Source organism: Hyposmocoma kahamanoa, unplaced genomic scaffold (genome assembly GCF_003589595.1).
Source record: "Hyposmocoma kahamanoa isolate Upper Pololo Valley unplaced genomic scaffold, ASM358959v1 182, whole genome shotgun sequence".
NCBI classification, from domain to species: Eukaryota; Metazoa; Arthropoda; class Insecta; order Lepidoptera; family Cosmopterigidae; genus Hyposmocoma; species Hyposmocoma kahamanoa.
The window spans coordinates 3,392,803-3,406,847 of NW_020653713.1; the positions used below are offsets into that span (position 1 = coordinate 3,392,803).

Below are 14,045 nucleotides of genomic sequence, written 5' to 3' on the forward strand. Positions count from 1 at the left end.
TCCTATGTGCAACAATTGCGAAAACCATTCATTACACACCCGTATTTCACTAAATAAAGTATAGGGGGACGTTATCGGTCGTCCACTTGAACGGTAAACTACTTTGAGTTAATAAAGGAAAAAGAAAATGCCACGTTGTTATTGTAAGAGCTCAAGTTTCAAGACAACAGGTTAGCGTTTATTACGCCGACGAGAGCCAAGAAATAGTATTCATCGTGGTTTATGTTGTAAGATAATTGAAAAGTAGAAGAGGGCCAAGTTCTATCGTGTTAGGAGGCTTTGGAGGTGATAAGGAGCTACGAAATTAAAGGAAAGAAGAATTACTAGGTCAATAATACTTTTGTATATTAAAAAAAGAAATTTTAAAGTGTTAGATTGTAGTAAAAGAAATGCCAAATGTCATTGTTGAATTATTTAAATATAGACAGAAAGTTAAATTAATCTGATTTATATTTGTGTCCTCCTGACGAGGCCTACGTTGCGGATGGGTATAATTATGTACCTAAACAATTTAGTTTTTCAATTAATTGAATTGTATTTAGTTTTTGAATGAATAAATAATAAGTTGTGAAATAATGTGTAATTACTAGGAGCGTTTCCTAGGAGCGGGTAATGACAGATCAAGATGATAAGGAGTCCGTGGTTTCATACTGCACTACACTTCACAACAAATGACATTGTTATGTAAACCAAAGTACGTATTACCTAATGTTTTTATTTGCAGGTCCGCGTCAGTTAATCCGACAGCCGGTCAGATATACAGAGCTTAGTAAGTTAGGTCAGAACTGGTTGGGTCTGACTGATCGGTTAGCTCTGGTCTTATAGAACCTTCAAAATTGATAGCTACAGGAGATATGGGGAGGATCCTGCGAGTCCTGGGAATGCGTGCCGATGCCTATACATCAATGTGGTGCGTTCAATGGCGCTGTACGTAACACTAATTTCGGCGAAAGATTTGAACGCCCGCAACCTGGCTATGCTGCAACGTCCTCAGCGAACTATTACACTTAGAGCGTATCGCACTATGTCGCATACAGCGCCGTGTTTGCTTGCCGGTAGCGCGTCGTGGTATCTCGATGCCGAGGTACTTGCGGCGGCATACTGGCGACGCAAAGAGGCGAGAGATCGTAATGGCTCTCCCCATTCGCTAAAGATTGAGTGATGGAGAGAGGAGGCCAACGAGGAAGTCGTCTGGAAGTGGACCGAGCGACTGGGAGTTCCGGGGGTTAGCCGGGAATTGGTGGTCGCAAGTCGACCCATCCTTAAGGATTAGGTCGAGAGCAAACACAGAGTACGTACGACGTACCGATGTACAACCTGATGCAGCTCGTTAGCGAGGTACGGATGCTTCAGCAAGTTCCTGTGAGCATGCCACCATTGCGGAGGAGCGGCGGACACCGCTCATCATACGCACGAAGAGTACCCAGCTTGGGCGGAGCCTCGCGCCACGTTGTCCGCTGTAGTTGGGGCAGACCTATCGCAGCCAGGCTTAGCACAAGCCGTGGCTGAATGGAAGGCGGTCAGTACCTTCAGTGGTGCCGTTGTGGTGCTGAACAAAGCAGCAGAGAGGGAGCGGGAAGACCGCATGCAGCACCAAGGGGGACTAACGGGTAACAGATCGGGCAGTCTATTACAGGTAACAACGAAGAGTTTCGTATTGGAAGGGGTCTCTGGTGTTCCGGGGCGTCTACAGCAGAGAATGGAGTAGGTTCGCCATATCCAGTGGAGGGTAGGGTAGGTTCGCCATATCCCATCGCATACAGAATTAAACCCCATGACGCCAAGGTGGAATTTCGTAGGGTATAAATGGGTAGTACCCATTAATTTTCTTATACAAGAGTCTGTGTAATGTCTTTTACATTTTCTCCAGAAGCAAGGTGTACACATTCTCATGAGGGTTCCAAATTACTGAAGTCGTCTCAAGTTTACTTGCGACTAGAGCTGTGTAAATTACTTTGATAACCCTAGGATCATGAAAACTAGTTTTGTGGAAAGGGGTAACACCGACGGTACCACAAACACACAGACCCGAAAAAATATAGAAACTTTAGTTCTAGTATCTCTCTATTTTATCTACACCATGAAAAGAGGTGGGCTTTATTTCTTAAGCAATACCGTTTCGAAAAATGTTCAATTACAAAGGCCTTAGATAGTTTGCTATTAAATACCGGAAATGGTACATGTCTATAATGATTTATTACATTATTTATGTCAGTACTAAAGAGAAGTACATAACAGTTAGGTTAGGTTTTAAGCGTGCAAACGATTAATAGGAAAAACCCAATGGAACAACCGTAGAATCGTTATACGCAGTAACTGAAATCATTTCAACCAAGTAATCAGTAGGCATTAGAAGTTCCCTAAAGAATGCAAATCTCGTACACTTGCACCGGTAATAAATCGCGGGTATATTTTACGGGGGCCTACTTAGCCGAGCTCGTAAATCTGCACTGATTGGAAGGCAGTCGATGCCGGCCTTTTCGGGACATTTGTTCGGAATTCCTAATGCGGTTTTTCTTACATTAATATGATTGGAATTGGCTAAGGAATACTTCGACCACATAGCTTTTTGGATTTTATTATTTGAATTTGGATCTGATTATGTTTTTTGGAATTGTTATTAGTAATTGTTATTTTTTTATGATACTAAGGGCGCGTTCCCATCATGTCGTACGTTTTATTTACCGTTGGATCTCTATATCGTATCTGTCGTGACTGTGTCGTGGACGTTTATATTATCGTTGAACTAGTGTTGTTCTAGCTCTTCCTATTATCACGACAGTCTGTCGTCGTAACGTCAAAAAAGTCGTGAACGACAGTTAATCGAGTAATTTTACATGTGAACAAATTCATTCAAATATACAAAGCACGACATATTACACTGCACGACTACCTGACATCACGACATAATGGGAACGCGCCCTAAGTGATGGGACGAATAAGTCGTGCGCCTGGTGGTAAGCGACACGCCTATCCATAGGTTCTGCGACAGATGTGGCCAGCCTACTACCACTGCAGCTTGGTACATTTCTGGACGATGTCCACAACTTTAGTCTTATAACTATATATAACTTCGTTAATAACTTCGTCGATAACTTCGTTCCGGACTTTGTTCCGTAACGAGATACCCAGCATGGACCTTTTCATAGCTCGCTGAGAGAGGTGTAGTCTGTGAGCCAGTTTGACCGTCATATTCCACGTCTCGGCTCCGTAAGTCATGACTGAGGACGCATTGCATTGCATGCTGTTATACATGAAGAAAAAAAGAAAGAAACAAACAAACGTTAATTCAGCTTAAGAAAATTCAAACAAAACAGATAAAACAAATTAATGATTACATACATATACCCTATAAGCTGAAACGGATCCATCTCAGCATATGTTACAGCTCGCCTGCTGTAACGCTGGTTTTCAATTGGAACCGCTTTTACAAGATATGATGGCACGTAAGTACTAGAGTGGTAACATTAAAATTATAAAATGTAACTTAAATATTACTAACCGCTCACGCGATGCGCTCCTCCTACCGCAAAATGGCGGCTATTTGGTTTCACAAATTAGAAAAGCATTCAGTTTAAATACAAGTTTTTATAAATAAAAATTATTATTCTGCATTGCTAAATAAATACCCTCCGTACTACCAACAAAAACATCTCAAATAAAATGCAGTAATACACCGCAAATCTTGCACTTAAAAAGCACTAATGAAATTTTTGGTGTACTTGGATAAATATGATAATATTCCGTTTGAGTGGTTCTAACGTTTACCATGAAATTACTCCTTAATTAAAGTATAGTTTATAAACATTTATATTCAGGGTAAACTTAAAAAACACTACTTACGGTATGTTTTCAATAAATAAACATCGAAATCACCAGCCCAAACAATAACACACACGATTGTCGTGACGTATTTTTGAAGTTGTTTATTTTTTTTTAATGACAGACCCAGGCATTAAAAACTTTATGGTTTGCTAGAGTAGTTACCGAAATAGCAATTAAGATTCGTTCTTTTACCTGTTATAACTTCGATATCCGATAAATCGGTATAAAATCATCACCGGCACCTCTAGGTGTGGTATGCGTCTACGGCCGCATGTATCGCGTGAGCGGATAAACTTGAATTCAATGTGTATGAAATAGTGCACTTCATCATTATCATATCAGCCGGAAGATGTCCACTGCTGAATATAGGCCTCCCCCAAAGATTTCCAGACCAGCCGATCGGACGCGACGAGTATCCATCGGTTACCCGAAATAATACATTGCTAGAATATGTCTTTGTTGATTCACAGTGCCGCAAAACACTTGAAATGCATTGAAAACAAATTAGATTGTTGAAACAATCTTTGTGTATTGAAAATGTACTGTTTTCTTTTCACATTTTCAGAGGAACTATAATTGGCTACCTGCGCTTGAGTTGCAACTTTCCTATATAAATCGAAATTCAAAAATTCCACTCCACTACCTATAAGCTCGAAGCTGAAAACGGAACGTTTTGATCAAAACCTCAAAGCAATATGAGCACCGATATGAAGGAGATGTCAACCAAGAATGTAATATTCAAGGTTTCAGAACAAATTGATTTTTACAAAATTGAGCGACTTACCTCAAGGGAATAGCGACATGTGAAGTCTGATTTCATTTTCCGTGGATATTTTACCGAGTTCGCGTCAAATGATTGAGTTTGACGTCATCAGCTTGAATAATAATGGTTGATGATTAATACCATATCCTGTAAAGAACCCAAAATGTGGTTATATTTGAAAAAACAAATATAAGCAATTTAGATCTGAATAAACTATAATCTCATCACAGAGTAAAGAGTAAAAACCGACCTCAAAAGTTTGTGGAGTTACATCTATTTGCCAAGATTTATTGCAATCAGTTACAGGAAAATGCGCGATACCGGATTCATCCCCTAGTTTGTCACACTTAGAAATGGAATATTATCTTGAAATTTAAATGGGACCTCTACTGAGGCACCCTATTTCCAACAAAAAAATAATTATCAAAATCGGTTTACAAATGCCGGAGTTATCGCGTAACGTACTGTAGACTAGGCTGTACTCTTTGAGTAGAATTGCTGGCTGAACATAGGTAATGATTATAGTTTGTATTTAGAATGCTTTCGAAGAAATGAAATAAGTAAGAAAACAGAAGATCTTGACATTAAGGATATTAAGATTATTATTGATTTGTAACCCTAGACATGAAAATGGTAAAATAAACCAAAGTTTTAAGATGATCCCGGTTTTATATTATTAAAAGTACCTCTCGCACTGCATCTGAGCTACAGCCCTCTATTATAGTACCTACATATAAAAAAACACGGTCGAAATTGAGTACCTCTTCCTTTTTTTTGAAGTCTATGAAAAAATAGTTTCATTTGTCAATCGCGAAAACTTTACAACTTGACATTAAGAAAAATGAAAGGACTTTTTCATAGGATTCAGGATTCACGTCTCGTGGCTACATTGTTTTTAGTTTTTACTTTTAAGAGAGCTTCTTGTGATATTACATCCTTTATCAGTTTTTTTAAAATACTTTCATAGATACATATAACAGTAGAGTTTACGTAGTAGCAGGGTGGGTGAAATTACAGGCACATGGGACTTGTCAATTTATGTCTCAGGGTGATGGCCACAGTGGCAGTGCCCCTTAGACTTTTGCAATTTAAAGCTCTGTGTACCACTGCAACTGCAATGGAGAGGCGTGTTACTTATCAACAGGATCAAGAGTTGCTCGTCCCGCCATTTAGTATTATACAAAAAAATCTTACTAAGTCTATTTTAAAGTATTTTATGTTGTCACCATGAAACAATGCACCCCTTGCTTGATGGGTCTTCTCTAAGAAAGAATCTATTATATACGGTATATCGAAAAGGTTAGTGTAATGAAAGTGTCCATGAATCTGAATAAACAGATATTTTTGCTGCGATATTTATGTTGGGAAAGACGTAATAAACTTGACCAAAAAATAATTGCATTTCGAGTTCTTAGGTTGACAGTCAACCGTGACCATGGGACCTGTAAAGGGCCCGAAACTTCGGTTTGTTTGAAAAAACAAATATACGCGACTTAAATCCGGAAAAATAGTTTCATTTCCTAAATAATTACATTTTTGACTAAAGTTGTTAAATTTTTTATTGAATTGATATTCAATTGTTTTTTATGTCAAATTACTGCACAAGTTTGTTATAATTATTAATACAAAGATCAAGAAAACATTCCCTCGATCCGGCCGGCTAAAAAGTTGTTGAAAAACCAAATACAAAGATACGACATTGTTAATTATATTACGACTTTTTAGCTCGTAAAAATTCGTAAGGTCCGCTGCCGCTGGTTCGTTCTGTTTCTTAGTTGGCATAACGTATGGCACGGTTTGCTAGAAGACGTCGATTCGAATCCGGCCGGATCGACGGAATTTTTTCTAAGTGTTCGATAATTATAAAGTTGTACAGTTTGATATTTATAACTTTGCAGAAAGATCAACGTCTTAATCGTTCCAAAACCAAGCATCACTTGCTGTTATGTCCACGAGGATGTTCGTAATACCACCCACATCCTTGCCACGTCAGTCTACACAACAAATCGCTTTGAATTTCACACAATGTCCCGCTAAAATACATCGTGAAATATTCGCATTTCACAATGCTCCTTTTGCAGTGACAAGAATATCTCCTTACTTGAAGACGCTTGCGGCTACAGTCTGGCTATTTCCAAGAGCTGTAATCTGTCACCTGTCAGAATAAACACGTCACTGTTTATTGTTTTTAATTAATAACGGCTAGTTTACAGGGTGAATCCGACATTGATCTTTAGAGCATGGATACGCCTCACTAAACAAAAGAAATTAATTAGAATTCTCACAAATATAGTCCAAACAGATAGTTGTAAACGCTATTTTATCGAACAAAAAATCATGACTTTCCCTTGTATCTGTATAAACTAGAAATTTGTAAATTTGTACGAAACCATCAAGGCTTACAACTTCAAAAAAAAATCGTAGACTACCAACTAAATATGCATTTCGAAATAGAAACAGATTGGCAATGCCATACCATATTCTAGATTCAATTTGCATTTCTCTAGTCCATACACCATGTCAATAAAAATATATAACAAAGTTCCGGAGAGTTTAAAGCATGAACCGAGCAACAAATATATTTTTTAAAGTTAATGAAATTACTAATAAATAAAAGCTATTATAATGTAAACGATTTTTTAGAAGATGAAGTTCTTGGTACCTGAGTTTTGTTAATTACTTGTAATCGTATTTGTTTAAATTTAAATTTAGTTACAATAGAAAAAGTACTTATTAAATTTTATCCTCTCTTCTACTATTTGCTGTGCCCTATTCAGGGTCCATATTTTAATGTACGTTACATTACGGTATGCAAATAAACGTAAATAAATGAAGAATAAAGAACATACTACTAACAGACTGCGCGGCTAGTTTGATGTGCTTTCATATATTTTCAAAATACAGGGTATTAATTAATTATCTCCGCGTTTTTTAAATCTATAGACAATGTTGAATAGTTTTTGTAATTAAACGGGCATCGCAATGTAATTATTGTCTATGTGCTCTATCGCTGTACATATGATGGTTTATTGTACTTTGTAGGTTTTTTTATGATACCTAGTGACAGGAAGAACAAGTCATGCGCCTAGTAGCTGTTGCAGGGACACTCAGAGCTTTAAATCGCAAAGATATCATTAAAAACCATAACCCAGTATTAGAATATTGAAATTGTTTAATGATATTTATAAGCACAGTTAGCGTAAGTTTCGATAAGTCAAACACGTTAACTAATTTTAACTGTTTTTAAGAGAGAATTTTGTGCTCTATCTTTTGCTATTTAAAACAGATATACCTGTCATCCTGAGATATAACTTAATAAGTCTCATAAGCCTGTAATTTCACCAGCACCCTTACCCATCGAAACCGAAACACTGTAACACATTTTTTGGTAGATCTCTTAAATGTCAAAACAAAAACAAAGTTTATCTTCTCTCCTTGGTAATTTCACCATTCTTGTACAAAATGTCACTTTGACGTTATAGTTTAAAAATATTTAGTAAATTAATTGAAACTCTGAAGTGTTGGTGTAATCTATTATTTAAACCATTCACATATATATTACCTGTTGGTGAACGATTTTTCTATAAAATCAATATCGTGAATGGGTACCCTTTAGTTTGACATATTTTTGAAAACACCAACCCTGGCTAATTTTTCTTGTATGGTAACGCAGAATACTAGTGCTGCGTACCAATTAACTTGATTTTACTTCTGTAGTCGAGCCTCATGTAAATTATAGCTTTTCTTAAATATTTAAATGTCGAGGGCCGCCACATAGTTTGCCAAGTACTTTTTGTAAAGCAACATACGTAAACCTGGAATCGCCATTTATTTTAGTGGGTTTAGGTGCTAGGTGGGTTCTGGTTGACACGCAGCACCGGGTCAACCAGAACTCACCCACAAACCAGTCTCATGCTCACTCAAACCGACTGGAGCTGACCATTACAACACGGTAATGCTCACATTATTGCTTGGTGGCAGAAATAGGTAAGGTGGCTGTACTTCTCTGGACGACTCTTTCACAAGGAGCTCTACTGCTATGACGTACATTCTACTGCTATATGTATCTATAAAAGTATTTTTTTAAATAACATTAAATAAAAAAACTGCCTCCGTGGCCGAACGGTTACCATACCGGACTGCCACGCAGAGGTCCCCGGGTTCGATTCCCGGGCCGGGAGAAATATTTGTATGACCTACATTTATTTCTCTCGTGAGTTTGGGTGTAATTTGTGGTTGTCTATGTGTGTGTCCATGGCACCCGCGACACAGGGTTTCCCTAGTGCGGGGCTATGTTGAGTGTGTGCGTTTGTGCGTTTAAATCAGATAAAGGATGTCATATACCAAGAAGATCTCTTAAAAGTAAAAACTAAAGACAATGTAACCACGAGAAGTGATTCCTTAGTCCTATGAGAAAGTCCTTTCACATTTCTTAATATCAGGTTGTAAAGTTTTCGCGATTGACAAATGGAACTATTTTTTCACCGACTTCAAAAAAAGGAGGAGGTTCTCAATTCGACTGGTAGCAGTACCTTCCTGGACTAACTCTTTCACAAGCTACTGCTACTGAAAAAAAATTAGTTTCTTAACAATAATGAACTCTCTGTTGACTGTTATTAGTTCTATTTCTATTACATTGCGATATATATTTGGCATTTAAGATTTAAATTCAATTCTAAGACGCTCACAATAAGGTCGTAATTCTTAACTGGACCTTCTTAAATAAAATCATTAAAAAAACATGCTTAAAATTAGATAGATAGAATACGCTTATTGACTTTCCACAAGCACATACAACAATGGAAACAATAAGTAACGACAAAAAGATGATAAAAAAAACACAAATCAAAACAAATAAAATAACAAAAAGGAAGGAAATGAAATAAATATACGTAATAAACAACATATATCTGCTAATTAATTAAAAGCAAGTTGTGAGTGCTGCAGCAAGCCAAACAGGCCATAGCTCAGCAAGCAGCAGTAGCAAACAACGCACTGATTGTCAACCATATATTAGGCCATTATTATTGAAATTACTAGTTTATAAGTCCATTCAATTTTTTTTCCGAGGTATTGTTTTGTTCAATAAAACCCCTTAAATAAATAAAGTGTAAAAAAAATTACTGGAAATTGTTTAATTACGATTATTTCATTTTTAATTCGGGACTTAATCATGTATAAAAGATATTTTAATTACCACTACGTTTCGAACGTAGTATAATGTCTATGATCTCGAAGGGACCGAAGAGGCTGTTGTCAGCATCTTCCAGCCGTGCGAGTTTTTCTGACTACCCGCACTTGATCTTCATTATTTATGCACTAGGGTAGTCACTAGACCGGCACACAACACTCACGACATCCGGCGACTTGTCGGGCGATACTTGACATCGTTTACTGATAACTGGATCCCATGACGATGCAAGCTTATGTTAAGTGTTAAATGACGATCCTAGATATTAATTTCGGCTCGGCTCTACTGAATGCCATAGAATTTGATTTAGGTTGAACTTCGTTAGTATAGAGCGCGCTCTCAAAGCTGCCTTCTTAATACTAAAAGCTTTTATTAACTAACTTAGAACTTTACTTACGTTCTTTTTGCTCCGTTAAAAAACGACGTTTAAGCACTATTGAGCATTCGTTCTTGGTTTATGATGTTCTGTGTAGAACCTACGCTTTACTCCGAGGAAATCTGACTTTTCTACATTGTCTCGGGTCTGAGTGTTTGTGGCACCGTTCGTTGTATCCTATGACCAAAACGCTTTAGTTACTTTGGGAGCAACTTTTTTACAATTTTTTTAATAGTATCAAGTGACGCGGGAACAATTTGTGGGCTTAGTGGTAAGCGACACGCCTGTCCATAACAGTTGCAGAGCTGCTCAGACTTTAAAATTACAACGATCTGAGGGAATCTGGCACTGCGCCCGTCAACCTAAAGTTGCCGCGGGCCTGCGGTTTCACTAGCACCCATATCTTTCAAAACTGGAACGCAGTACTTCTCGCATTACTGCTTAGCGACAGATATAGGTATGGTGGCAGTACTTCCTTTGACGAACTCTTTCACAAGGAACTAAACTAGGGCTATTTGTAAGGTCGCATAGAGAAATTTGTAAGATCCGCTGACTCGATCTTTAGCACAATTGGCAGAGCGGTTTCTCTACAAGCACAAAGGCGTAGGTTCGAAAACTTCTATTGCTGGGCATAGGCTTCCCTCAACGATCTCCACGACTATCGGTCCTGCGCTGCCCGCATCCATAGGCTTCCCACGACCTTTGCCAGATCGTCGGTCCACCTGATGGTGGGCCTACCCACTGAGCGTCTTCCGGTGCGCGGTTGCCATTGAAGAACCTTTCCGCCCCAACGGACATCGGTTCTTCTAGCTATGTGCCCCGCCCACTGCCACTTCAGCTGAGCAATTCTTCGAGCTATGTCAGTTATCTTATTTCTCCTACGGATTTTCTAATTTCTGATTCTATCACGTAGGGAAATACCGAGCATCGCTCTCTCCATTGCCCGCTGAGTGACCTTGAGCCTTCTTATGAGGCCCATAGTGAGGGACCACGATTCTGATCCATATGTGATCACTGGCAACACACACTGGTCAAAGAATTTCGTCTTGAGACATTGAGGTAATTTGGACGCGAAGATTTTTTGTAGTTTTCCGAACGCTGCCCATCCGAGCTGGATTCGACAACAACTATACTCTGTCCAAATTTCTCATTTATAAATTTATTTAAGTTATTATGATCAGAATACATTAAATATTGTAAATTAAACTTTATATCATAATTGACATAAATAATGACAAAAATTGACATAAATAATAAAGATAGATAATATAATAATATAATGGATAATAAATAATGCATAATTAATATAATAGAAAATTTTGTAAGTGTTTATTAGAACGACTGCTGTTGACTGCCACCGTGGCCGAACGGTTACCATGCCGGACTGCCACGCAGAGGTCTCAGGTTCGATTCCCGGGCCGGGAGAAATATTTACATGGCCTACATTTATTTCTCTCGAGAGTTTGGGTGTAATTTGTGGTTGTATATGTGTGTGTCCATAACACCCGCGACACAGGGTTTCCCTAGTGTTGAGTGTGTGCGTTATTATTATTATTATTATTATGATGTAATGTTGTAAGTAAAATTTTTCATGTCAGAAACTGGCGCAACACGCTTGTACTTAAGAGACCAAGTATTATGCACTTTTACCATCACCAATACCGTGTTTGCTTTAAATAAACCATTACCATTTTCATTTAATTTTTCCAACCATTTATTTTATTTTTGACTGCTCGAATTCTAATCAATTAGTGATGTCCATAAGGACATTAGCGTTTCCAATTCGATTTTTTATAACAATCGATTTTATATATGAAGAAGTTTTAACCGTAAAGTGGAGGGGGATCAAAAAAGAAGATATTGTCTGATTGGGATCGTGGTGTTGCCTTTGACAATTTGTGTATTCAACAGCAATTTATAATTAATGTTACTGAGGATTCAAATGATGATTCTCGTTCATATGGAGAAAGAATTTGTAATAATTATGCATAATTATAATTTATTAGACAGGTACCAAAAATTTATGACCTCGAATAATCTTCGTTACCTAATTTGTCGGCTGCATAAATATCGGAGCTAAAGAGCACGTCGCTTCACTGTAGTAAAGAAAAAAGGCATCCATGTAATATTGCATTTTTTTTTGTGTATGGTGGCCTGCCGACAATTATGAAACTTCGTAGGCATGCTTAAGTGAAATAAATGGTTGAATTCAATAAAATCAATACTACAATATTGAAGTATATTAACCTCCAATATATAAAGTTGCTTGAATATCAAACAAAACACTAGAGCTTAATATAACAACTCTACTAAGCACACCATAAAAGGCTTCGGAAATCCACTTTCACGAAACATCTCCATAACAATTGTCCGTTATGAGGGTTAAACACATATAATAAGAAATTATATTAATAACATAGTTATATATAAGCTATATATTAGCTGTTAGCCAAAGGGTTGACAGTACGTATAACGGAACGACGTACTTACTCTGACGGGGCGCACTGCCCCGGGCTTAGGTTGATAAGACAGGCCGGGAGTTGAGCGCGAAAATGTAATTCAAGATAAAAAATTTCCATTGAATTTAAACAAACATGACGTATCGATGCCTTACTTTCTCAAACTCGTATCTTCTAAAAAGTGATTGTTCAAGAAATGGTAAAACTCTCTAATTATTTTAAATTTCTTATCTTATAGGTTTTAATTTGGATGCATTACTTTAAAGCTAGTGTGTAAATATGAAAGAAATGCGATAAGAAATCAGCCTGCAAAATTTTTTGCATTTCAGTAGCTTTATGCTTTAAGATACGAGTTTGAAAAGGCTAGGCGACGATATTGTACGTAATTCAGGATACTTATTTTCGGATTTGGTTCTAGTCTGTTTAGGGGGCCACACCCAGCCTAGCTTTTCTTGATAGTCGTCTTCACAAAGTCAAAAAATCATTTAAGGGGCAATGTATACGCTTCTATAACAAGATTCCGGTTGATATACAAAATTTGCCTTTCACGAGGCTTAAAACTATAGTGAAACAAAAACTTTATACTAAAGGTTATTATACAACTTCTGCGTACTTGGATGACAAAAATCCGTGCTAGTAACCCGTTCAGCTCATGGAGGTAGTCTCGATCTCTGATGTTTCAAATAAAAAAATATATATATATTGTAAATGTTATTTACAAAGAGCAACCCCTAGAGTTTCTCGCTCATTCTTCTCAGGGGAATCTGCCTTACGAATGAGCGGTAGAGTTTAACCATTGTGACGATTTCAAGTGTAATAATGCTTACCTATGAAATAAAGATTATTTTGAATTTGAATTTGAATTTTGATGCAGGGCTCTTGAAATCGGGTAGTGTAATTAGCGTTAAAGCCTTACGATCTTGCTCAGCTATCTTTATTTCTATCTTATTGTTACGTTGAAGGAGGATACTTTGTCGTTTAGTAAAACTAAGAAAAAACAGCAAGAAACAAGGCATTTTAGGTGAGATTATCTAATATATTTTTTTTATAACGCACCTCCCGGACTAGGCGACGTCGTATCTACAACACGCCACGAACGATAAACGCTGTACACAGTCACTATATCTCTGTCAGTCATTCTATTTTGACATCCATCTATCTCTGTCTAACACACGGCTGCTCAACCTCAAGAGACGTGCTTCAGACAAGACATAAATAATGCCATACGGTTTAATTAGTCGAGAAGTTGGTGTGTGTCATACTAGGAGTTTCACACTTCTGTGTATAGGGTGAAGTTTGTGAAAACTCATAGTGTTGCGTCTCTGACATGGTATTGGCCGGATGTTTATTGTCTATTGGTTACTTTATAAAAAGCAATTCAATAAAATTTTGGCTGTAAGATTTTTTTATAACACCAAGCGATGGGACGAA

The 14,045-nt window shown here is 37.5% G+C and overlaps 1 protein-coding gene across 1 annotated transcript; it reads left to right on the top strand.

The window, feature by feature from the left end:
* Positions 1-919: 919 nt before the first annotated feature.
* Positions 920-1,708, top strand: LOC113226130. The gene is made up of 2 exons (XM_026458659.1): positions 920-1,127; positions 1,386-1,708. Exons 1-2 carry the CDS (start codon positions 920-922, stop codon positions 1,706-1,708), a joined length of 531 nt encoding a protein of 176 aa, XP_026314444.1.
* Positions 1,709-14,045: the final 12,337 nt, after the last annotated feature.

Bases quoted from the DNA above. Each gene is read 5' to 3' on its own strand.
- LOC113226130 (XM_026458659.1), top strand. From the start codon at position 920: ATGGCGCTGTACGTAACACTAATTTCGGCGAAAGATTTGAACGCCCGC. The intron at 1,128-1,385 runs GTAATGGCTCTC...ACCATTGCGGAG, and splicing joins ACGCAAAGAGGCGAGAGATC to GAGCGGCGGACACCGCTCAT.